The 26,301-nt window shown below is 40.6% G+C and overlaps 1 protein-coding gene across 1 annotated transcript; it reads right to left on the bottom strand.

Moving 5' to 3' along the window:
- Window positions 1–1,441: 1,441 nt before the first annotated feature.
- Window positions 1,442–19,102, bottom strand: dsg2.1 (desmoglein 2, tandem duplicate 1). The gene is made up of 14 exons (XM_049588013.1): window positions 18,964–19,102; window positions 13,297–13,419; window positions 13,029–13,184; window positions 12,669–12,810; window positions 11,418–11,578; window positions 9,514–9,648; window positions 9,102–9,287; window positions 7,750–8,186; window positions 7,499–7,641; window positions 6,818–7,039; window positions 6,171–6,404; window positions 4,703–4,833; window positions 4,204–4,515; window positions 1,442–3,217 (listed from the first exon to the last, which is right to left on the bottom strand). The coding sequence occupies exons 1-14, from the start codon at window positions 19,006–19,008 to the stop codon at window positions 2,111–2,113; spliced, it is 3,534 nt and encodes a 1,177-aa protein (XP_049443970.1). The 5' UTR covers window positions 19,009–19,102; the 3' UTR covers window positions 1,442–2,110.
- Window positions 19,103–26,301: the final 7,199 nt, after the last annotated feature.

Here is a 26,301-nt window from a genome sequence, read left to right as displayed (position 1 = left end):
ATAATGGCGCGAGCTGTCCACCTGGCACTCGATATGCTACTGCAGTGGTTTGTGTCCAGTGGCATTTCAGGTATGAACTGAGCTATTGAGTATCTTCAAGCAGTAAAAGTTATTATTAATTTATTTTTACTTGTGGGTTAGGGTTATGCTACAGTGATTTGTTTTCCACTACAGAGCTCTACGGTGTGAGAATTTCACTGGCATTTGCGACTAAAAATAGTGCGTGCGTGCAAAATAAATCACTCAGCACGCTGTGCGAGTACAGATTTCAACCAGCAGCAGAAACTAAAGGCAAATCCTGTCGGTTGTGGGTTGAATGGGGGTCACAGACACAGACGGGAATGTATTCCTGTCAAATATGGCGTACCGGCGACAGAAGTCCGACTCCAGGTCCAATAATGTCCTCTTCTTGGCGTCATGACTGCCCAAAAGTACCTGAACAGCCAAACTGTGGCAGCACACAGGTATATGATGTGTCAGAGAAGAAACGAGCCGTTCACATTTCGCTCTCTGTGGCAGGTAATGGCCCACAAACCTCACCGCACTTTAGGGACTGTTCATTATTTATGAAGGGACCTGTCAGGGGAGGAGGGTGGCTGGCTGATTTTTATTTTATTTTTTTATTTTATTTTGATCTCCGCTATGTTAATCACTTATTGATGCCGTTTTTGAAGTATGAATAAGTCAATAAGTAATTTATTCCATTGAAATATCATTGATGTATTATAGAAAAGTGATTTATCTTTTTATAAATGACAAAAGGCACATCTGCCTCATTTTCGCTGTCATGATACTACTCAGAACCGTGATACTTTCACTGGTATCGTACCGTGGGTCCCAATTTTGGTACCGTGACAACATGACTACATAGTAGTGTCTTGATTTGTATCTGTGCTGCTCGGAAGTGAAAAAATGTGGATCGGTGCATCCCTACTCTCATTGATATTCAAGTAGCTTTTTGGCTAAAAAACATCCACAAAAAGAGGTGGATCTACCCTGTACTTTTTTAGGGTCTCATGTACCCACACAGATCTGTTTCCCTGCACCCAACAAACTATTTGCTGACAGCCTCTCACTCTCAACCAGAGCTACTGCAAGTACCCTCTTCCTGTCCTTTTGAGAAACTAGATACTAATTACTGCTCACACATTTCACTTTTAAGAGATGCACAGCCTCAGTGTTGTCCCGTCTTCCTCCATTTCAGCGATTACGCTTTCTATCAGTACCCTCAACACTGCTACTGCAATTACTGACAATACTACCAATGAGACTGTAATACAAAGTAGTATAGAACGGTATTTATCAGGCACCATAATGTCTGTTTGAGCTTCTCTCATTGAAATTTGCATATTTTGGGCAGCACATGAAGTTAAGCTGTATTTTCTTACCACAAGCTCTCATTTCTACCTGAGAAACATTGAAAAATGAATGAACCAGAGGGTTGGTTTTATTTGGGTTTTATTAAGAATATGTCAAAACACAGCATATGCTCATTTTCAGCTTCTTTGGCTAAGACATTCCATATTTGACCAATAGGGTTTTTTTGTTTGTTTTTTTAATTGGTACAAAACAACAGAAAATATATATGTGATAACAGACGATTGAACAAGAGACAACATAAAACATAACATGAGGATTTACTAACTGTATAGTGAACATGATTCTGTGTGTACATTCTGTGTCACTGCATGAAGAAGCATAGAAAGAGAACAAGTAAAAAAAAAAACCAAGTCCATAACAGTATAAAGTCATTGGAGATGTCTGCTAGGATATTTCCACCTGATCAGCTTGCTATCATTATTATTCCACTTTATCATTTACATTTTATTTATTTGTTACCCTGTTTGGAGTATTGACCATGTGCTGTAAAGCTGCCTCTGCTTTGGGTCGCCCCAGACCTCTGTCTGGAGTCTGCTTATTTGGGATTGACAAACTCTTTTTTAAAATGTGTTGTCAAATGTAAAGAAGATAATATGGGGATCCTGCCCACTTTCTGTTAGCTGTCTTGCATTTGTTGAGTCCCACAAGCATCCCATCACCACCTGGACCAGTCCAGAGGAACAGTTTTATTGGTATCACTGGAAAGGTCCTCTCTTGCCCTGACAGTCTCTCATTTGATGATCTCTCTTGTCTCCTGCACCACCACCTTCTGGTAGGTAGGGCTTGTGCTCACTGTGGTGGCAGAGGAACCCACTATGTTGCTCTGAGAGCCGGTGGATGTGCTGCCCGTGCTGTAGAGGACTTTTTGAGCGCTAGAGAGGCCACTCCTCTGGGACAGGCCTCCTGCCTGCTGGACCAGCTGCCCACCGTTGCTTGTTTGCCCTCCGACCACCAGGACCCTCTGAGATCCTGAGAGCCCTCCTGACTGCAGAGTGCCCCCCTGCACGAGGCGGGTCTGGCTCCCATTTAGTGCTTTCACTGACCCTACAGGGACCTTACCCCCCACCACCATCATGGTCTGGGAGCCAGAGAGGTTGCCAGTGCGGATCAGGTTGGTACCACCCCCCTGGACTCCACTCCTTTCCACCAGCACCATGTTGGGGCCCTGGGCTTGTCCACTAGACATCACTGTCTGCCCCTGAACAACCATGCCTTGAGCAGGTGCAGTCTGGGTGCCGTTAACCAGTACCAAGCCCTGCAGGTTGGTGGCTGGTGCCTCAGTGAGCAGTACTGTGTTCTGAACCTGTGGTTGGACTACATACTGCATCGGCTGCAGCACAGGGGTGGTGGTGTAGTAGACGGGCTGCTGCTGCGGCTGTAGCACAAGCATCTGGCCTGGATTTGCCACCCCGCCCTTCACTGTGGTCCTTCCTTCCTTCACTGTGGTCATTCCTTCCTTCATTGTGGCTGTGCTCTCCTTCACTATCTGAGAACGCTCAGATGTCTCCCTGACCACAGTCTGAGGGACGGTTGGCTGCAGCTTGGGTAGAGGGGGCAGCTGCTGGGCAGTCATCACACTTGATACTGAGGTCTGAGTATTGATGGAGGCACTGGGCAGAGGAGAGACAGGTGGTTTGACTTCAGTTGTGATCTTGCCTCCGCACACCTCGGCCAGGGTCTTGAACTTTGGCCCGAGGTCATCGAGGAACTGCAAGTCATTGTCAGACTCCAGGAGGCTGCAGCAGCCCACTGAGCCAGCAGGGGAGCCCCGGCCCTCGTAGTCATAAACCAGCAGACCATCCTTCACTGCAATGTTCTCGTTTCCACTGCTCACCTTCTGTTGAAAAAGAAAATTATCACCAAGGTTACCTTTTTGTGACGGACCAGTGGATTTTTAGGGCATTTTGGCATTAATTGAAGTTTACATTAATTTGCTAGTGTCACCCTAAATTAAATACCAAAAATCTCATTGGCATGCACATGTTCAGACAACATTACAACTTACAATGCCTGCCATCTTAGTGTAAAACCATGGTGGTGCCCAGAGTATTTTCTTCAAAGACTTTTAAGTTTGTATTCATAAGCTGTTAGCATGTCACACCATGAGTTATCTATCCGGAATAACAGCTACACTTGAAGTGCATGGAACCCACATTTTGAAAATGTAATAAAACATTTCAAAAACGTTGTCCATCATAATCCAAGTGCCCTGAAGCCACGGCATGCAAAACTGACTTGAAAAGACGTAATTCATTCCACTTTTATAGCATAATTTCTCACCGTGGTCAGTTAGCCCTCCCTGCAGGCTTGCTGTGTTTACATGGCAACTCGTGCAAGACTAGCTGATGGCTAGTGGTGGTGCTAGTTCTTGAGTCTCGCTTTTGACAAGGGGACCAGGGCAACACTGACTTCATGTTAGCCTACCAAAAAAAAGTCATACCTGCAAGTACTCTATTTAGCACTTAAATCTTTGGAATAGGGTCTGAAAGGGACAGTTCACCTCTCCAACACTTTGCTACTCACACCAAAAAAAATCTAGATTGATAAACAGCACAACAGGTAGGACAAAATTTTTGGTGAGATGTCCCTTTAAGGGAACAGACCAAACTTAACCTTTGCTTTACCTGACAGGACAACTACACAGTGTGATTTTTTTGTCATGGCACAAACATTTGCAGTTGAGCTGTTCAAGCTTCGGCTGTTTTATCTAGGTGGATTTGTTTTCATCTAAAAACGATTAAGATAATTACACCCAGGGTAACTAAATCTGAAAGTGGGTTACAGAAAGTAAATAGAAGTAGCAATATTAGACTTTTTCCTCACCTGAGTGTAGTATTGTCGCAAGAAGTGGTCTGGCAAAGCCATGCCATCATACATTGCTCCACCCACTCTCGCTTCTCTGCCCTCAAACTCAGAGTAGAGGCCATTTCCTGTCACCTGGTTCATCATCCCCCATCTGTCCTCTCTGTAGCCACCTGCATAACTGTCTTCATACATGGCCCCATTCATCCCGTCCATTGAAGTGACAGATTTCTGGCAATCAATACCTGCCCCGGGCGCCATTGCTAAAATACCCATACCCATGGCGACCATATTTCCATCCACCTGTGTTGGCATGTTCAATAGCGGCACATCCTGTAAAAGATATATGGTCCAAATGTTAGAACAGAGTCAACAGTTTTCTGCTGCCTGGCAGTCAAACAACCACTAACTGCAGCTTTCAAGCGAACATTATCTCGACAGCAAGTAACCAGTATGTTTGCTAATATTCCTGCCCTTAGCAGTGATGGTCAGTGTTTAAAAGGTAAATACGTTGTCTTACTGTGTTCTCTCCCTGGCCTTCAGTGCGGTAGTTAATGAGATGTGATTTGGTGTCGAAAGGCATCTCAGTAAAGCCCCCTGGCAGAGCTCCAGCTCCCCCACACTGGCAGAAGAGCAGCAACAGAAGGAGGACTGTAAAAACAAGAGCAGCGACGTTTTAGTCAAACTTAATGGCTCCTAAAATGTGGTGAGAGGACTGCAGTGGTCCTTATAGGTCCTCTAAAAAAGAACATGCTATTTCAGGTCATCTTGCACAACACAATGTGGTTATGTTTCCTCTTACAATAAGCAACCCTGTAGTTCTTAATTACCAATACTAGCTCTATAAACATTCTGACCTAAGTTGCATGTTGTAGTAATTAGTCTGATATGTTTTGACTAGTCTCACATTCTGGTCTCTTGAGTGTGTTGTCAGATTTAGCTACTGCCACCTGCTGGACAGACCCAAAATCACATCTGAAAGTAAAGAGCTCAGAATTATCCACAGGCTGTATAAATAATGGACATGGCTACTGTGACATCACCCATTGGTTTATGGACTCCCATTTTAAAGCCTTGAGTTTGGTATTTCAGCCGTCACCATCTTGGGTTTTTGGAGCCAGAAGTGACCATATATGAAAGGCTAGCGACTCATTGGCTATAGTGATGCCTCGCAGACAGTCTATCAATCAAGTGGCCCCGCCCTTAAATATGCATAACTTTAAGCCTAAGTAAAACGTAAACAGGTAAGTTATATAAAAATTCACCCCTCCTAAAGTTGCCATGAATGTGGAATAAGCTACAGAGACCATAACCGTTTTTGTACCAGGCTGTAACGTTTCATGAACTGCAGTTTATGGCACTTCCGCATTGGCTTCGTTTCTCAGCCTCGGAGGTTCCGGCTTGGAATTAACCTTGAACAAAACTGGGACTGTTAGAGACTGTCATCGAAATAATTTTCCCACTGAAACTACTAGTTCCTTGTGGTTGGTGGAGCATTTTAAAGTACCTGAAAGCTTCTTTTTTTTTTTAAAAACAGCTTCAATTGTAGTCATTTAAAAAAAAACAGCCTTGAAGATTTTTTGAGCATAAATGAAAAATACCTTTGGATGTACTTTACTTTAGCTGATGCTTATTTTGTCATGAATATTTAATATGCTGAAGAGAAATACTTATACATATTTGAAGGCAGGTTTTCAGGCACTCAAAATCTCTTGTCTTTGAGACAGTCTAGAGGGTCCCTGCCACACTTCTGTTTGCCTCATGGATGGATGGATAGACAGCCATTTCCATGGCTTGTGTAGTTTGGTAGGCTTTACTGAGGTATGGAGAACTCCTTGGCTTTTATCAGCCAGCAAACGTGGATTCTCATACACACATCTTTGGCCTACACTAAAAGTCAACTCAGCCAGTCTTAGGACTGTCTTGAGCACAGCAGAAGTGTTTGATCACACAACCCTTCATCAGAATGAGCATCACATCATACTTACGTAGTAACAGCAACAGGCCCAGGAATAGCAGTCCGATGCCTGCAGGTCCTAACTTGGATCCTTTGACGGGCTGACCATTAGCGCCACACACCAACCCATCCTCACAGGTACAAACTTGGACTGACACTTTCTGTGGTTCTGGACAGGCCTCTCCCTGCTGGTCCTTCACCTCGAAAGTCACCTCATAGACCCCAGGCCACATGGTCTCTTGGCTCCTCAGGATAGCTGCAGTGTCTGCCGGCAACAAAACAACCATATTACAAGTTTAATAAGTCAATATACTTTAAAGTTTACAGAATTCTGAATAAAAGACTCACGTTTCAATTAGGCTTTTCCACATTCTAGTTGGGAAAACAAAGTTTCAGACATTCTGGTGGTCAGCTGTTCTAAGATGCATGCCAAGCGTCCTAGTCAAACAAGTTTAATGCTAGTCTTGAGGCCATAACTTGTGAAGCTTAAAGCACTGGTATGCGTATGTAGAATTTGAAACACTGACACTTTGGCAACTTCTAGGTGTAAAACCAAGAAACCAATCTGTGGCAGAAACCGACTCCGGTCGACACGGGAATTTCCAAATTTTATATTTATTTGTATGTTTTTATATATTTATTTACATAACTAACTAATAATTATCAGGATCACCTCACCATTGTGATGCTCCACCTGCCACTTGCCCTGAGTGCCCTCAGGGATGATGACAAAGTTAAAAGGAGGTCCGTTAGGAAATTCATCCTCATCTTTAGCGCTCACAAAAACAGAATCTTTTGTGGTACACATAGTCTGGAAGGTACTGGTCAAGGTGGGGCACTGGTCATTAAAATCTTCCACCTGGATGGCTACTGTGCCAGTGGCTGTTTTGGCAGGCATATCTGTGTAGGAGAAAAGAAAAACAGATCATTCAGCATTTCTTCTGTTCCTATTTCCATTCTTCATAGACAAACGCTTCACTCCTCCTGCTGGTGGACAACAGGTGTTTTATTAATGTGAATTGGACTACTGGACTGTTTATAACATCTATATTTTTTCTCCACAAACAGCCAGGTGGACAAATCCTCATCCTACTTGTATTGAGCAGCTTTCTTGGATGAAAATGACAATACTGCACAAATTTCATAATCTAAAGGGACGACTGTTGTTAACTTTTTCACAATGCCACTGACATTTCCTCTAAAGGCATCCACAAAACAAACTTTACATTTTACATCTTCACTAGTGGCAGGGCTTGTAGATTTGCAAAAAGCTAGATATTTTGTACCTTTCCACAGTCAAAGTACTAACTAGTATTACATACTCTGAAGCTGGAATAGAAACAAAGTGGGAAAATGTACCATTTGTAATGCAGAGTACTTTAGCAATATATGTCCCATTGACCAGGAATGGAGATTCTCTGTCAGGTATCTTGTTCAGTTTGATCTGAGCTGTCTCTTGGTCGATGGTGAGCCAGTTGTCAGGGTCTGAGCCCTTGGCATACCTACAACAGAAACATGCTGTGTCAGTCATTATCAGTGGGTGTAGAAAATGTCTAACATTATTTTAACTGCAAAGGCTTCCATGTATATGTGTTTGTGTTTGCACTGACCTGACATTCTCAGCTGGTTTCCCAGTGTCTTCATCAATTGCCGGGTAGATGCTAATAACATCATTAATACTGACGGAGTTGCCTCCCTCTGAGATGGGAATAGCCTTGACTTTGGGGTCAAATTTTGGCCCCTCAGGCTGGTTCTTCACATTGATTTTGATTGGATAGGTTTTAACTGAGGTCCCACTTTGCCACCATGATCCTCCTGTCCCACTTCCTGCACCAGCACCAGTTGCGCCAATTGCACCACCACCAGCACCAGTTGCACCACCTGAACCTGCTGCACCTCCTCCCCCGCCTGCTCCTCCTCCCCCGCCTGCTCCCCCTCCGAAACTTATACCAGCTCCAGCGTATGGCCCAGATCCATCATATAGTGGAGCTTTGTTCCTCACAGCAAGTCCCAGTTCAAGGTCTTTCACATCCTCATAATCCACAGCCTGTCAAAAGGCAAACACAAAGTTATTATTGACAGTTTTGCACCCACAGGTGTGATTAAATGGGTATGATCCTTCTAAACTCTGGGGGATTGTCAAATGGTTCCAGGGTCACTTCCCTTCAAGAAACCATGTTTGCATACGACAGCATTATTTTTTTTTAGTCATGTCTACACATATCCCTTTTATGATGTATCCTTACATAGCCAGACCTCTTTGTTTAAGATCCTTTTTGTTTAACCAGAAACAGCACCGAAATCACCATCGGCAAAGCCACCAGACACCATTTAGATAAACGGTCATTTTAACGTTTATAGAGTCAGCATATTTTCACATCTAACAAGGTGAATTAAGGGTTTATTTCAACTGAACCAGAGTTGGTGACTGTTGGAACGGTGGACAGATAAACCAATATTTATTTTGTTTTTTTTTTAATTTTGGTTTTGTTAAGCTTCCCTGAAATGTGTTCACAATGATAAAATTCCAGTTTATTTAAAAAGAGTCTGGTGGAAATGGCGATGACAATTTTGGAGGTTTTTTTGGTTAAACAAAAAGTATCATACTCCTACACAAAGAGGAAAATCTCTCAAGGGATCCTTTCCATAATATTTTCAGACACTTACTGGAAAAACAAGCACTTTTAGCAGGCTCCTACCTTTTATAAGTAGTTTATTTTTCACGATTTTATGAAAATTTTGAGCTCATACGGGGTGTTGAACAGGATTTCCCTCTAGAAATAATTAAGAGGCTTGGTATTGAGCTGAATAAAGATGATTTTTTTGTCGTGTCTATGCCTACTCCTTTTATGACTTTTTTCATTTTTTGTGTGTGCAGCATGCTGATTGCACTTAAGACGTTCATCCCACAAAAGACTGGGAGACTGACAAATATGATTCTAATAAATTCAAACTGCCTTACATTGTCAAGCATTAGGATGCCCTCGTTGGTCTTGGGGTCTGTTGTAATGCTGAAGTACCCAGCCTCGTTGCCTTTTACAATTTCAAACACAGCTTCCCAGTTTTCTGTGTCTTTCAGGTCCAGGTCCTCTGCTTTGATCCTCATCACCTCCACACCATCTGTGTTCTCCTCAATGCTGCCCTCATACTGCAAGTAAAATACATCATGAGATGAAGGGAACAGGATTAATTTCTGCCATATTTAACTATAATTTTTTTTAACACTTTAATGTGTGATCTGTGACATCATGAGCATGTCAACATCTCCATATCTTCTTTTTCATCAAAGGTAACCAGTCAACTCTTAAACCCCTGCTCACACCAATATACAGGGTATATATGTTGATATAGAAGAATATGAGAAAGAAGACTACCTGCTCGTGTTCCAGAGTGGGAGGGTTGTCATTCACATCCAGGACTTTAATGGTAACAGTGGTGGTTGCACTGTGTCCCCCTGGTTTGCCATTTAAGTCTTGACCTTTAACCGTCAGAGTGTACTTATCTGCTCTCTGAAATTAGAAAACATTAGAAAATTAGAAATAAAGTGTAAACTTTGATAGGTGAACTATGATGAATGTACCCTGCTTGGGTGCACCTTGGATAAGACAGAGTAACAACTGTCATGTTCAGCAGCTATGGGAGTCACAGCCACTGAATGAATGTGCAGGCTGTCCAAAGCCACTCAGAGCTAGAGCAGGAACTAAGGACTCTGCTGTATGTTTTCATATTTCCAAAATAATCTAATAGAGCTACAGAATGTACCTTACTTTTAAGTACTTTATAAAACATGTGAGGCATGCATATTACAGGTGCCAAGACATCCTGTGGAAGAACCAGAGGCACAGTGACAGTGGGTGAGACGGTGGTGTCTTCAAAGATACTTTAAAGTGAACTTCAGCTGAAGCAAATCATATGATTGATGATCTACAACTGTTTACTTGTGGTGCAGCACAGTTGGGGCCGATGTCTGTGGTATATTACATATGCTTGTTTAGTAGGTTTTGCTGCCTGTAATCAGACCGTGACACCAACTTGTGGACTGAAGCTGAATCCAAGAGTGTACCTGTATTGGCAAATGTTGCTGCCCGCCTCAAGTGGCAAACTCTGTGGCTGAAAAATGAAGCCAACCGCCGGTTGTCATTCCAAAGTCGTCAAATCCTGCCACTTTGTCAGTGATTTCAGCATCAGACACCTAACGCCAAAAGCCACTTTTTGCTAAACTATGATATGCTGGGCGGCATTAGTTTGTAACACAGCTAGACAGAACCTTTTGCAGTGTTATGATACGCTGCTGGTCAGCTGGAAGGCTCCTGCCGCAACTGCATGATACACAGACAGGCGGCGTTAGTTCATAACACAGCCGTGCAGCATGTGATGCCGCAGAATGATATGCAGCTGGACAGTGTCAGTCTAAAACAGTGCCTGTAACATCGTAATATAAGGAAGTTGAAAGTCCCTATGGAGTGAGAGGGAGGGGTGGTGGATGACTCCAACAAACCCCTGACTTTCACCCAGTAGCCCAGTGTTTGCTGCCTGTGTTTGCTGCCTGTTTGAATGTAGATCCAAACCATGATGTTTTTCTCTAAAGCTAACCACATGCTTTTGTTGGGATCAAGGTGTTGGTTGGAGGGTCCTGAAATGGCAACAGCAGGTGCAGCTGTTGGTCTCTATAGCTAATTTCAACATTCATGGCAGCTGTACAGGGGTGAATTTTTAAATAAGTCATCCATTTATATTTTATTAAATCTTAAAGTTACCCATAAAGGGCAAGCCACTTTGAGTGAGAGGCTGTCTGTTGATAGTGTCCCCAGCTCCTGAGTCAGATCCACTCCTTGCTCCTCCACAGCTCCAGCCTCTCACCCAAATATGGTCACATCTGGCTCCAAAAAACCCAAGATGGCGACAGCTGAAATGCCTAACTCAAGGCTTCAAAACAGGAGTGCACAAACCAATTGGTGATGTCACACTAGCTACATCCATTATTTTTACAGTTTATGGTTCACCTGCTGCTGCCATTGTTGTCCACTGTTAAGAATGTACAGGTCACCAAGCAACTGGTATAACTGGTAGAGTTAACGATAAAATAAGATTCATGAAGGTGAGAATGCAAAGAAGTAGACTGTTATAGGGGAAGGAATCCATCATGTTGTTTTTACCAACTTGTTAATATCATCTTGACTGAATGTGATTGGTTAATGGATTAGCAGATATTGATGCAGTGCAGAATTTCAGTTTTCTAGAATTGGCACTGTCCCTGTGGATGTAATTGATACTGTACCTCTCGGTCCAGGGCAGAATTTTTAACATACACTGTCCCTTCATTGGAAATGGAGAACATGTCATGGGGTGGACTCTGATCTATGATGGAATAGGCAATCTGAGAGTTCACCGTCCCTGGTTCATCAGCATCAGTTGCAGTTATTTTCATAACTGAAGTCCCTGTAAAAACAGCATTAAAATAATTTCAATCATTAGGCTTAATGTAAGTTCCACTTTCTTCAGTATGGTGTGCTCTGATGACAGCAAACTGAATGCATTAAAGTTAACCCTTGCTAGTGTACCAGGTCAGAAGAAAGAGGCAAACTGACCTCAGAAAACAGTGCAACTTTAATGGCTGGCTTCGGTATTTTTTAACCTGGACTCTATCTCTCTATCTGTTTTTATGACTGGTTTATTTCAACTGAACCAGAGCTGAACCAATATATTTTTTGTTAGTTTTATTTTGTTTTTGTCAAGCTTCAAGTGTGTTCACAATAATAAAATTACAGTTTAATTAAATAGAGTCTGGTGGAAATGGTGATGGCAATTTTGGGGCTATTTCTGGTTAAACAAAAAGGATCTTGCTCTTTATCAAAAAGGTAAATCTCTAAAGGGATCATTTCCATAATGCTGTAAGACACTCACTATGATCAGAGCCTGTCAATGACAAAAACAAACTTGTAGCCTGTTATGCAGCTGCCACTTGCAGCAGTCTCTCTCAATACTGGGTCATTTTCAAAAACTCTTCCTCCCATTAGTCACTTAGACACAAAAATAAAGTTCAGGTTGAATAATACCAAAGTTACCCTTTAATGCTGTTACTGAATGCATGACTTGTCCCATGGTTGAAAACCTAACTGATGTCAAACTGTTTCCCAGAGCTGGTAGCTGCTACGTACCTTTATAATGTCAGTTCAAGCAGTTTTAAAGCTAATTACTCACTCTAAACTTTTAAAGCAGTTTATTTTTCATGATTTTATGAAAATTGTGAGCTCATACGGTGTGTTGAACAGGATTTTCCTCAGGAAATAACTAAGAGGCTTGGTATTGAGCTAAATAAAGATGATTTGTTGTAGCATCTTCAACCAACCCTTCTTGGAGCCTCTCAGTAACTACAGTAAACATGTATATAATGTGACCTTAAACAGCTCATTAGAAAGAGGTAATAAAATATATGATCTCACATATACAATATACTATTCAGTCATATAGGATTACTACAGAAGCATCACATATTAGAATGGGAATTATATGGAGTAGAAACACTGACCTGTGGCACTGAGCTCTTTCACCTCTGCGGCCTTGATGACTCCAAACACTGGAGGGTTGTCATTCTCATCTACAACCTTGATTCGTATGAAAATGTCTTTCTCTGCAAGTCTGCCATCTGTGTACTTCGCAATACCTGACAACTAAAACAGAAATGTTTCCTTAATGTTGTTGTCTTTATCATCTGATTTAGCACATCCATTTGCAAGCATGTCTGCGGCATTGATATGTAGCAAATGGTCGCCAAATACTGAAATATGTCATGAGAAAAGCATCAACTACTGAATCTCTTGACAGGAAAAGTGGCATCAAAGTCAAAAAGTACAACAGAACAGAAGAGAACCTGTCACGTATCACTCACATTGTATGTATCAATCTCCTCCCTGTCGAGCACTTTGGTCACACGGATGAATCCAGTTTTAGAGTTGACTACAAACACATGGTAGGGCTCCTTATTTGCACCAGCACCTTCTAGAGAGTACGTAATGTCTGACTGAGATTCAAAATCTGAGCGAATCTGAAACACAAAGCAGAGGACCTGATCATTGCACTATACCAGAAATATAAATGGTAGGTATTTTCACAAGAGCAACGCATGCAACCTGTACATTCATGCCTCAGTGACTCACCCTGGCAATGGATTCCTTTTGAGTGTAGTCTACATTTTCCGTCAGTGGTGTTGGAGGGATGATCCATTCTCTTCTTTTTCTTACCAGATTTTCTGCAGTATTAGCAATCACCACGATAGCAGCCTGCAACACAATAGATGTTATTACTTTACAAAGAACCCTTACTTGACAGATTAATCTATGGATATTGGATTTTTTTGCCAATTTCCAATATGCCATTATGTAACAACTTATTTGGCCGATAACCAATACTATCTATATACTATATATATATACTATACTACGATAAATCAATGTGTCCACTTTTTTTCCCACCTAGTTTTAGTGATCATCAAGTCTCTTCTGTAGTGGAATTAACATAATATTATGCATGCATACTCTTGTTGTGATGGCCCACCAGCAGATGGAGACATAAAATACAATTCTTTTCATGTATGTAATATTCATTCATTGTGCCAAATAAGAAAAAGCATGTTGGCCAATTCTGATAGTTCATTTTAAAGCCAGTACTGGCTGATACCGCTGAGTTGCTGATATTATCGTGCATAACTTGTCCACATGTGTATGTAAATTCAGCTGCAGTCTAAAGTCTAAAGGTCAGTCTAAAGGTTGGCATATCAATAAATCACAGCACAGGATACAGCTGTGCCAGAAAATACAAAAAAATGCTAAACAGTGAATCATGAGAGAAACCTACACAAAACAGCCCAGTGTTATGCTTACATATTCCCAGACAACTTTCAGAAACATTAGTTTTCTCTCATTTCACAGTTCAAACTGCATTTTGTGGAACTAAACTAAATGTAGCTACTATCCGAGTCAGAGGGAGCATGACATTTTTAAAAACATGGTCAGGCTTCCAACGCAGCCCGTGGAGTATCTTAGTGATCTCAGTGATTTTTAATCCTTTTGTAAATTTCTTTTAATATGCTGCTAATACCAATGAAGGACTTTAGAACAGAATTTTATGCCAAAAAATACTACTAAAGAAACTTGAAACTTTCAACTTCCTGAGAGTTCATTAAATATGAAACAAAGCGATTGCACTGAAAGCACCCAAACAGCCACCAGCAGCCCTGTCCTTCATTAACCCACACAGATGTTTCCAGTTATTCTGGCTGATTAGGGCTGTGCCCAGTGTGAAGTTGGTGGAGCTGTGCATCACATACACTCAAAAGAATGGAAGGTGCCGGTGTCCTGTTCTCACAAGAACAAAATAAACATGAGATAGTCAGTGAGATGTCAGTTAAGCACCCTCTGTATACACCCAAACAGTCCTGAGAAGATGTGTCAACTTTTGCAACCTGTTCGTGTAGGTGGGGAGAGAAACATTCACTTCCTGCTGCAGATCTCACCTCCCGCTGTTCAGTCTGGCTGAAATTTGACCTGCCGCTTGGAGAGAGAGGGTGGGAACCGACATGTTCGACCTTGTTTAGTGTGTACTGACTGTTGACTTTTCTAGTGTCTATTGCTGCATGTTAATTATGAAGTGTGCATAGTGTGACATGCATCAGCTGCTCAAGCCAGCTTGGCAAGTCAACAATAGCATTTTATGTGTTGAAAATGGTGATACCGCTTTTATCAAGCACTGAACTGTCTTTGTCATCAGTCCTCGTTATTGCAATGCAGCAATAAAATTTACCCAACTGTAACTCCACTTCATGAGTGAATGCATAACCCTCAGACAGGCTTCATTGTTGGTGACAGAGTCTTAATATGATAAATAGGGTGGGAATCACCAGAGGTCCTGTGATACAATATTATCACAATAATTAAGTCACCATACAATTTTAAAAGTTTAGCTATATGCTGAGTATTGCAATGACATATACTGTGATATATTAGCTTTTTTCAACTGTAAATTGTGTCCACACAGGAAAACTTTGTCACCATCTGTTTCAACTAATAAGATCTGTTTTATCTAATAAGTTAATAAAAGATAAGTTTTAAAGGTTAAGTATCTCACTTCAGTTTTTTTATTGTAGCAAAATGTATCTGGTCCACTGAAATAACAATTAAATTCATTCTTCTATTAGGCTACCAAAAGTTACAATTTACATAACAAAAAAAATTATTGGCATCTGGGTATCGATACAATATTGCCACAAAAAGTATTGCAATACTGTGATGTATCAATCCCCCCTGTGATTAACCTATATTGAGGCCCATTAGAGAGCATTAATTAGCTTATTTAATAAGGTCAGACATTTGAATTGGTTAGTTAACAAGTTACACCACACATAACAAACTGAGTGTGCTTTTCAGGTCCTTTTTATTGAGTTGTATAACTTCTATTAGTGGTCTTTTGGATTTGATGGAAGGTGTTGGCTTTGAGGCCATTTTGTTGACACTTTTATCATTCCTAGACCAATCTGAGAAATCAGAACAGTCAGAAATTCAACTTCATATCTGTAATCTAAACAAATTGACTGACACAACTGTTTTTCACACTCGGCTGCAGCATGTCAGCTCAGGCTGCATGTTTTTAACTGCTACTAAAAAGATATGACATAATAATGGCTTTCTTAAGTAATTCAGATTTCAGTTTTGTTCAACAGCTATACACTAATGGGAACCCCACACGACACAGCACCAGAGGGACACCTTTTTAATAGCTGAGCAACACTCCATGCATACTGTTTTGTAACTAATTGTTAGTTCTTCTAATTGATTTTTGGTGAATAATTATAAAGAGTATAAATACTGATTTTGCCTGGTGGCATATTCCAAAGTCATTCTAACCGCTTCATCCTCTTAAGGGTTGCGGGGGGGCTGGAACCTATCCCAGCTGACATTGGGCGAGAGGCAGGGTACACCCTGGACAGGGTGCCAGACAGGCAGAGTTATCAGTTAACCTAGTCCCCAATCTGCATGTCTTTAGACTGTGGGAGAAAACCGGAGTGCCCGGAGAGAACCCACGCTGACACGGGGAGAGCACGCAGACTCTGCACAGAAGGGCTCCCACACCCAGGATCGAACCAGCAACCCTCTTGCTGTGAGGCGACAGTGCTAACCACCACACCACCGTGGTGGTTAATTTTAAGCCTTACATCAGTGTACTCAAAACACATCTGAAATCCCATAAATTACATTTTGCAAGTGTATTTTTAATGTATCTCACAGTGTAGCAGAGTACACTAAAAGTATATACCACTGTTCACTATCATGCTAATAAACATAAAGTGTGATTATGAGTATGCTATTTATTGAATATAAATATGTGAATTGTCTATTACTAGTACATTTTGAGTATGCTCAAAGTCAATTATGTTGTACTTATAAAATGTATTTTAATTTCACTGCAAGTAGGCTACAGTATGTATGAAAATACATATGTAGTAGCATGTTTAAAGTGTACCTATGTATACTTAAAATAGCCCCATTTTGGTACAGTAAAGTACACTAAAACTACTTAAAGCTGAGCTTTTCTACAACTACAATATATTAAGTACAAAAATAGGTGTCCCATTTTCATAGTCCGACTGCTAGTACACTTCAGTGTGCTGTAGCATACTTGCATTTAGTATACTGTATTCTACTTTTTTTTACTAGGGAGAACTCATGGCACATGAGAACAGACCTATTTACAGCAGGAAGCCAATGCATCTTGGCCACTTCACCTAAATTTATGGGACGTAAATTCTGGCGTGACTTTACCTTAGAGTAGCCTTGTAATTCTAAAGATACGCAACATGTTCACTAACGTTTTAATTTTGGACCTGGTCTGTATAAAGCACCACAGCCTTGACATACTGTGAGGCCCTGCCTGGCCTGCGCTGTGTAAAAACATCCACTGGTCTGGTCAGGTATTGCGGAGCTGCTTGTGTTCAGAGGAGACACAGAGACACCCTACCACTCCCAGTAGATTTAACTAGGCCTCACCTGTTTGGTCAATGCATGGGCATGTCTGGATGACAGAAGAGTAATGATAGACTTTCTCAGAAGGGAGTGGCCTCACATCTCTGAGAAGTGAGGCGAAAGTCTGACTCACCTTTGTCCCCACATGACATGTATGAGACAGTTACTGAGACACAAGAGACCTTAATTATTCATGTATAATTATATCTCTATGGTCATTGCTATTCTTTCTCTCCTAAGGAGAATTATGCACTCATAAATGATGACATGTTGTTCTAAAGCTTTAATTTCCAACTTACACCCCCAAAGGGCACAGAACAGCTATCTATTAAATGTGAATTTGGTCTTGGTTTAAATCAGCAAAAGGCAACATCAAAAAGCATTATGGTCAGAAAAAAAAAACATTACTGTGGTCAGTTAATTAAATTACAGCTGACTAGTTCAGGAATCTTATTGCCCAGAGCTGCAAAACTCCACCCAACTGGACACCGACATCCTTAGATGTTGATATTTGGTTGAATTAAGGTTGTGATATCAGGAGAACAAAAGTCAATGTCTAATGCTAACATCAATTTGACGCACAATACTGACAACAGATGACATCAACATTTTGTTGGCTCTAAGTTGTGTTGTTAAGTACCCAAAATCAAACTCCTGCCAACGTATTCTTGACATAGATTACCAACATATAGTCTGATGGTATGGAGAACAAAACCCAATGTTTGCAAAACATCATAATGTTACCATCCATGCAACAACGTGTTATTCTAAAGTTGTTAAGACATTTAAAATATTATCAACCTGATTTTCATTCCAACTTAACTTTTATGTCTGTCCAACGAAAGAGTCCAACATTTTTCTGATGTCATTTTGACGTCCAGTGCCAGCAGAACAGTGAAAACTTAAAGAGTAACTAAACCCTAAAACCATTTTTTCAGCTGATAATCATTGTTTCTGGTTGTAAAGTAGTGTTACTGACTGATCCTGCTCAAAATCTTGACAGTTTAGTGCAAACTGTGGAAAATCTACATTTTATTTTAAAAATGTGGTATGGAGCGCCCTCTACAGCTTGAAAAAGATTTTTTCGCACAAAATGTTCTGGTTTATTTGTCTTGTTTGGTTAAGGCTGATTTAACAAAGTACACCAACTCATATCAACAAGCTCTCCACAGTTAGGGCGAGGTTATGTACAGAGTTGTTGGATGAGACATGAAATGTCTCTGTCTTGAGAAAGTGAAGACAGCACAGCCCACACCTGTGTTGCCATGGCAGCCAAGTATTTGTTCAGGTCAACATGAGCAAGATAGTTAGATTGCGAAGAGAAGTACAGTTAGGCTGTTATTTACCTGCAGGCAGAAGTCCAAGTTCCATCAACTCACAAAGAATCCGTCCCTTTATCACAAACAGGTAGTTCCATATTACCTGTCTAACTGTGCGTTCACACCAAACGCGATGGACGCGATGTCATCGCCCGTAACGCGAGTATCGCGTCGCTTGATCACAAATGTCACCGCGATGAGGCGATGGACGCTTCATCGCGTCATTTACATTGATTTTGAATGGAAACTTGTGGCGTTCATCGCGTCCATCACGTTTGGTGTGAACGCACAGTAACAAGTAAAATGAGAAACTCTAACACTATTCTAACAACAGTATAACATTTACGTTTGGAGTTTAGACCTTCACGAAGTCGTGATAGTACACTGAGAGTTATTAACCACAAAAGAAAGTTTCTAAAACACGGTTGAGTCTGTAACAGTGGAAAAAAAACACGGCAGTTAAAAGACGGTAAAGTCTTTGTGTACTCACCACAAACAGAAGCAAAACAAACGCGGGCGAAGAAACCCGAACCATGACTGTAGGGAAGTCCCGGTATCCGTATCAAGTGAACCGATAATGTTCCGGTGGCAAGTCTCGGTAAGAGTTCCGGACCGACTCTGTTGATGGAGGCGAGGAAGCGGCTTATGAAGGAGGAGGAGTGCTCCACCACCCACAGACACACCCTTAGGACAGGTGTGTGTGTGTGTGTGTGTGTGTGTGTGTGTGTGTGTGTGTGTGTGTGTGTGTGTGTAAAAGCCTATGGTAAACGCGACCTTAGTTAGTATCATTAATGTGTTATGTAATGTTTGAAAAGGAGGCCTAGCCTTCTCTGATGTGATTGTTTACAGTAAACTTATAAACCACAGCTTTCTCTCAGCTGACAGGAAGACTGAAATTGTGGGTCAGAAGAGTGGGAGGGATATAACTATTGCTTTTTTTTGTTTGTTTGTTGTCCTTTTTGATGCCTCTGTAATGGCCCTTGCTGGAGGCATTTGTTTTCAGGGTGTGCCTCCATGTTATCTTAAAAACAACCTGAGTGAATTTCTTCAAATGTGGCACTAAGGTCCACTTGGACTCAATGATAATTGATTAGTTTTTGGTTCTCACAGGTCAAAGGTGCCTGTGACCTTGCATCCATCTCATTTTGTAAAGGTGATATCTCAAGAAGACCTTGAGAGAATTTCCTCAAATTTGGAATAAACATCCACTCTGAGAGGAAGATGAACTGATCAGAACTTGGTGGTCAAAGATCAAGGTCACTGTGAGCTTATGTCTGTCTCTTTTCATGGAGGTGATGTCTCAAGAAGACCTTGAGGGAATTTCCTCAAATTTGGTGTAATCATCCACTTGGACTTCACAATGAATTGATTAGAACTTGATGGTCAAAGCTCAGTGTGACCTCACAAAACATGTTTTTGGCCATAACTCAGAAATGTATCTGCTAATTATGACAGAATTTCACACAAATGTCTATTAGGATAAAATAATGAAGTGATGACATTTTGTATCCAAAAAGTCAACTTCGCTGTGACATCATAATGTTCTGTAAAAACTCTTTTCTGGCCATTGCTCATATCTCAGGAACAGAAGGGGAGACATTTTGTCAGATACTAAATTGGTGAAACTAATAACATAATTTACAGTTGAAAAAAGCTATTTATTTTTTTTAATTTTAAGATCTTGTTCTATTGTTAGATTTTATTACAACCTGTCCCTTTTGTAATACATACATATATATATATATATGTATCGAGAGAATGCCAAGAGTGTGCAAAGCAGTAATCAGAGCAAAGGGTGGCTATTTTGAAGAAACTAGAATATAAAACGTGTTTTCAGTTATTTCACCTTTTTTTGTTAAGTACATAACTCCACATGTGTTCATTCATAGTTTTGATGCCTTCAGTGAGAATCTACAATGTAAATAGTCATGAAAATAAAGAAAACGCATTGAATGAGAAGGTGTGTCCAAACTTTTGGCCTGTACTTTACATTTAAAACAATACCATCAAAATACCGTTTACATATGTTTTGTCACACAACACTTTATCCAACTCAACACAAAATGGGTAAGTTGTAGAGCATTGGCGCACTGTCAACCAACACAACCTACACTGATGAAGTAGTGCTTGTCGGGACTCATCGGGGTGCATTAGTGTTTACACTACAAAAGATATATGGTCAAATGCGTCCCAGGCCTTTTACACTTGTATTTAGCGCTGTCTGCTTGTGATTGGATCACTCAGAATGCATGTTTCAGTTTTCCTCCATTGCATACACACACAAAAATTGAAACTATGCACATCATTCTAAAAACTTGAAGCTCCAGTATCAGCTATTAGCATAACTTGTTTTCACTCAAATAGAAATTTTTAATTACATTTTCTAAATCCCACTTTGTTTACCTGGAAAACACTGGCCAAAAATGGCACATCCTAATTATCAACTGGTCTCACTCGTGTCTCACCTGTTCAAACTCTACTGGCGAAGGAGGAGGAGGAGGAGGAGGAATGCCTTGTTAACTTTTTTTTTAATTTGTGCCCTGATTTTATCATGACATTTTCTCACTATGTTTCTTATTTTTACTTTCAGCAGGGTTTTTTTTTTATTACTTTTAACAGTTCAGTTACTGTGAGTTTTGCCAAAATAGGTAACATCTGTGTATTCTCAGAACTCTAACAATGATGCAGTACTATACTGTAAGTTAACAGTATGGCTCTGTGAAGCTGGGTGGTTAGTTTAGCCCGATTTGTGCTCACTGTATAGACAAATGTGCACTGTATCATGTGTCAGTACAGTGATTTTGTCAATGCAATTCAGTGCACGTGGAGACAACCCCAAAAATACAAGAATCATGCAAATACATCAGCTTCAGAAAACATTCAGCCTTCAGCTTCAGCCCTCAAGTGCTACATTTAGAGACAGAGAAGCAGAGTGTTTTTTTATGATACTGAACAGATACGGTTTCAGTCTGCAGTGAAAGATGGGTAGAGTTTTGGCAGTTCAACAAAACTTGTGTTTGCAGTTTACAGGCAACAGCTCTTGTGGATATTCCTGCAGTCAGCATGCTAATGGCATGCTTACTCAAAACTTCTGTGTCATTCTTTGGTTTGATCAAACTGCACATTTTAGAGCGTCCTTTTATTGTGACCATCCGAAGGCACAGTTGTGCAGTAATGGTGCTGTTAATCGGCATCTTGCAAACACCTATCCTCTTGGAAAAAGAGAAATGCTCAAACCAAAATTTGAGAGAAATATTTCTATTGAGTGCATTATCTTTAATTTTAAAACAGTGATAAATGAGAGCAAAAACAAGTGTTAAAATTTTTGTTCAGTATACTCAGAGATATTAGGGGAGATTGTGTCGCCTTTTTAAGCCAAGGGGAGCGTCCAGATGTATTTATTGATAATGTCAAAAGGGCCTTGCGGTTTTTAAAGTTACACTCTCTAAATAACCTGAAAGTTAAAACCACAATGTGTCATCCAAGTGTCAAATAGGCCTATACAAGATACAGCATGAAGGTGCAGCTTTGGATCAGTTGGAATACTTACTCGGGGCAGAGTTAAACAGTATTTTTTACCATGTCCACATCCATGCAGGTTCAAGTAATAACTGACTGATGGACCCCTTCATACATCCATACAGACACATAGAGACACAGATGATATCCCCAGCAGAGTACGGCAGTCCTTACTGTTCTAAAGATCTTTAGGTATGAGTTATAGATGTAATAGTGCTAATCCACTGCAGTGTCTGAGGAGTCTTACCTGAGTGTCACAGGCCTCTGTGAAACACAAAATAACATTTATGAAGAATGCATAATATTGCAAAAATCCTGTCTCAAAAAAATGCAGAAAACCTAGTCCACGCATTTGTTACCTCCAGGCTGGATTATTGCAATTCCTTATTATCAGGTTGCTCTCACAAGTCTTTAAAGACTCGCCAACTAATCCAGAATGTGGCAGCATGTGTACTGAGGGGAACTAAGAAAAGAGATCATATTTCTCCTGTTTAGCGTCTCTGCTCTGACTCTGTAAAATCCAGAACTGAATTCAAAAACCTTCTCCTCACTTACAAAGCTCTAAATGGTCAGGCTGTATCATATCTTAGACAGTACCGTATTGTCCCACCAGATCACCAGAGTCTCTAAAAGAGAATCAGGCTCCTCTTCTGTCTTCCAGCTTCAATTCAGGAGGCAGACACTGTCTCCACATTTAGAGTAGAGTGAAGATTTTCCTCTTTGATAAAGCTTATAGTTAGGGCTGGCTCAGGCTTGCCTTGAACAGGCCCCTAGTTAGTCTGATATAGGTCTAGTCTGCTGAGGGACCTCCTATGATACACTGAGCTTCTCTCTCCTTTTCTCTCTCCATTTGCAAACATTCATGTCCCATTAATGCATGTTACTAACTCAGCCACCCCCGGAGCTTTTGTGCTCTACTGTCTCACAGGTTCCCTCGAATCACAGCTATGCCTGGATCGTGGGTGGTGGTTACGTTGCTGTCGTGGTCCTGCCTGATGCCAACTGCTACTGCTATTACTATTATTATACACATACTATTATTGTCACATACATATACTGTCATATACTAATATATACATATAACATATATACTATCATAAACTACTATTATAGTTATTCATATTTCTATAATTATTATGCCTCCATGCCAGCAACAGCCATGGCTGACAGCATTATGTTTTCAGTTTGTTAGTCCATCCGTATGTACAACTGTCCAGATCTCAGGAACACTTCGAGGGAATTTTTTAAAAGTTGGCACAAACATCCACTTTGAGTCAGGGATGAACTGATTAGACTTTGGTGGATGGTCAAAGGTCAAGGTTGTTGTGACCTAATCTGTCTCATTTTCATAAATGTGATACCTCAAGAACGCCTTGAGGGAATTCCTTTAAAGTTGACACAAACGTCCTCTTGGATCAAGAATGAACTAATAGAATTTGGTGGTCAAAGGTCAAGGTCAGAGTGATCTCACAAAACATGTTTTTGGCCATAATTAAGGAATTCATACAGTAATTATGACAAAATTTCACACAAATGTCTAAAAGGATAAAATGATGAAGTGAGTGGTTCGCAGAGGCATACAACCTCAAAGCAGTAGTTCTAGGTGCTATTGTAGTTATTACTGCTGTTGCTGTGCATTTCTCTTCCTCTCTCCCTTTTTCAACATATCATGCTGTTGTATAGTACAGTAATTTGGTCTGTTCTGCACACATAACATCTATTGCACATCTGTCCATCCTGGAAGAGGGATGCCTCCTCAGTTGCTCTTCGTGGGGTTGCTATCATCTTTTCCCCCGTTAAAGGTTTTTTTGGGGGAGAGTTTTTCCTTATACACTGTGAGGGTCTGAGGACAGAGGGAAGTTGTATGCTGTAAAGCCCTCTGAGGCAAATTGTGATTTGTGATATTGGGCTTTATGAATAAAACTGAATTGAAAAAAAAGATTTCAAGAATGTTTGTACACTCCTCTTCCAAATACAGCTCTTACTGAAGCCAACAGGAGCAAGTACAGGCATCTCTTTCCCTCACATTTCCTCATCATGAGTTGATACTATCTGTCTGATATCATCAGCACTAACATAAACACCTTGTCTGTTGTTTGACTACCATACCATCTATCCAGGGGGTGAAGGAAAACATTGTAATTGAAACCAGATTTGTAAAAGCTTCTGTTGTCGTTGTCTGTGGTTGATGTCCATTTTAGTTAAGTGGGTTGTTTTTAATGAGGAAACTGTTTTCTGATTTGCACCAGTTCTAATCAGGAGAGACTGAACAAAAGGCTATTTGAAATATAAAGTGAAAAATATTGTGTAGGGTTTATCTTTTTTTTATTTACAATGTTCTATCATCATTTTAGTATCATAATATAATACAGTGTCAGTTGGCAGAGGGAAAGAGATTATTTTGACCTCAAAGATGTTTGTGTGTGCGAGTGTGTATCACCACACTAGTCGACATAAACAGACAGGTAGGGCGTGGTGTTTTCCAGTTGAATGCAGGTGTGTCAGTGAGTCATGATTCCAGAAAATAAAAATGTTCAGGTTATTGATGTCAGTCTGTCTCGGGACTTTTGGTGCCCTTGGCGATTTGGCACTTGCAGAGAGATTTTGAAAGATATAATGTGGTTGGTGTCTGTGTGGTGCTCTTTCAGATTCCTGGAAGTGTTTGATCTATACAACATTTCCAAAGAAATTCTCTTTCATTTCTAAGATGTTTTACTCTAAACAATGGAAGATACAATCACCAAAGTTGTTGGAAAACAATTTCCTTGTGCCAACTGAAAAACTGAAGATAGAAAAGAAAAAAAAGAGCATAAAGATGAAAGAAACAGTTGTGAATCATCATCTTAGCTGGAAGCATTATCGAAACCATTTTATTTGGAGACTAAACTGAAAGTGAGTTCACCCAAAATGTGGCTAATAATCCTTCATTGTACATGAAAACTGTGTGTAGCTACAGTAAGTTCAGTAGTTCAGAGTTAAAGCAGGATGGGCTCAGTAATCTGTGATGGAAACAGGCTGGGTTGTAATGTACTAGTAAACACCACAAATAAAGGCATGGGTTACAATATGTGAACCCTTTATAAACATCGATTTGTTCGAGAGTGATACCAGAGCGGTGAAGCATTTCTGTTGCTGACAAACCTGGAGCAATGTCATCTAAAAGACAGAAATGACCATGACATAAAGTGATCGAAACAAACAATGTTAAAGAGTCGGCACACCCTCAGTTTGGAGAAGCAGGCTGGAGTCTGACGTGGAATGTACTGCTGTTTAGGGGTCAGCAACAAAACAAATTTTAGGCATCTACAAAAATCAATATCAATTAAAGTGTATGCTATATTGAAAGTATTTTCACCATTTAACATTGATGTCAGACAGTGATTTCTGGCTGGAAAATGAAGCAATTACATTGCTGTCCTCAAAACAAGACACCATTAAGAAAAACTGTGATTTATTTTTGCTGAACACAGGGGCTGCTGATCTACCACCGTTATTCTTTTTGCGTCATTGTGTTACTTTGGTGTTTAAAAGGGTTAGTTTGGATTCACAGAAATCACACAATACCACAAAATAACTAACTGATTGAAGCAGCGGTAGACCAGCAGCTCCTGTATTCAGTGAGTTAAAATGATTGTTTTTGTCAATGGAGTCTGGTGGCTTTGAGGACAGCATAGATGAGGAACTGAAAATGTTAATATCATTCCTGTTGTAACGGGCTGTCTGATGGAAAGGTAAAGTGATGGAAATGCACTTAGTATAGCGTACTCAAATAAAATTTGTTGCTCACCCCTCCAAAGCAGTACATTGCTTCGCTTCCATGTTGGACTCCAGTCTGCTTCTCCAAAGTGGGGGCACGCTGACTGATATCTACTGTCTGTAATAAGCCAACATATTCTCACTCTGACCTCATCACATACTGAGGTTGGATATGCACTATCCACGTCAAGATACGACATGAAAGGTACCCTGGGTGTGTTGGTCATTGACATTCTGGGACGTCCTGTCAACTTTGAGCCTGTTACATGCATTGTCTGTTTTCAAAATACACTATTTCACATGAAATGTACAGTTTGCATACAGTCTCTTTCAAAACAAACACACTATGTAGGTACACCACCACAAATTGATGTTTTTTCCCCTTCAGTAACAAATGGTTGTGGTTTCATTTAGCCAATACACGTATCTTGTTTGGTTTAGAAAAAAAAGAAGCAGCATTGGCTTAACAATCTTACAGGAAGCAAGCCTCCCGGGTGAAAGCTGGTGGTTGTTGGACCCATCCACCCCCACTCCCACCTGCCCTAAACAACAG

This window comes from Epinephelus fuscoguttatus, linkage group LG10, assembly GCF_011397635.1.
Source record: "Epinephelus fuscoguttatus linkage group LG10, E.fuscoguttatus.final_Chr_v1".
NCBI classification, from domain to species: domain Eukaryota; kingdom Metazoa; phylum Chordata; class Actinopteri; order Perciformes; family Serranidae; genus Epinephelus; species Epinephelus fuscoguttatus.
This window is presented reverse-complemented; position numbering and strand designations above follow the sequence as displayed.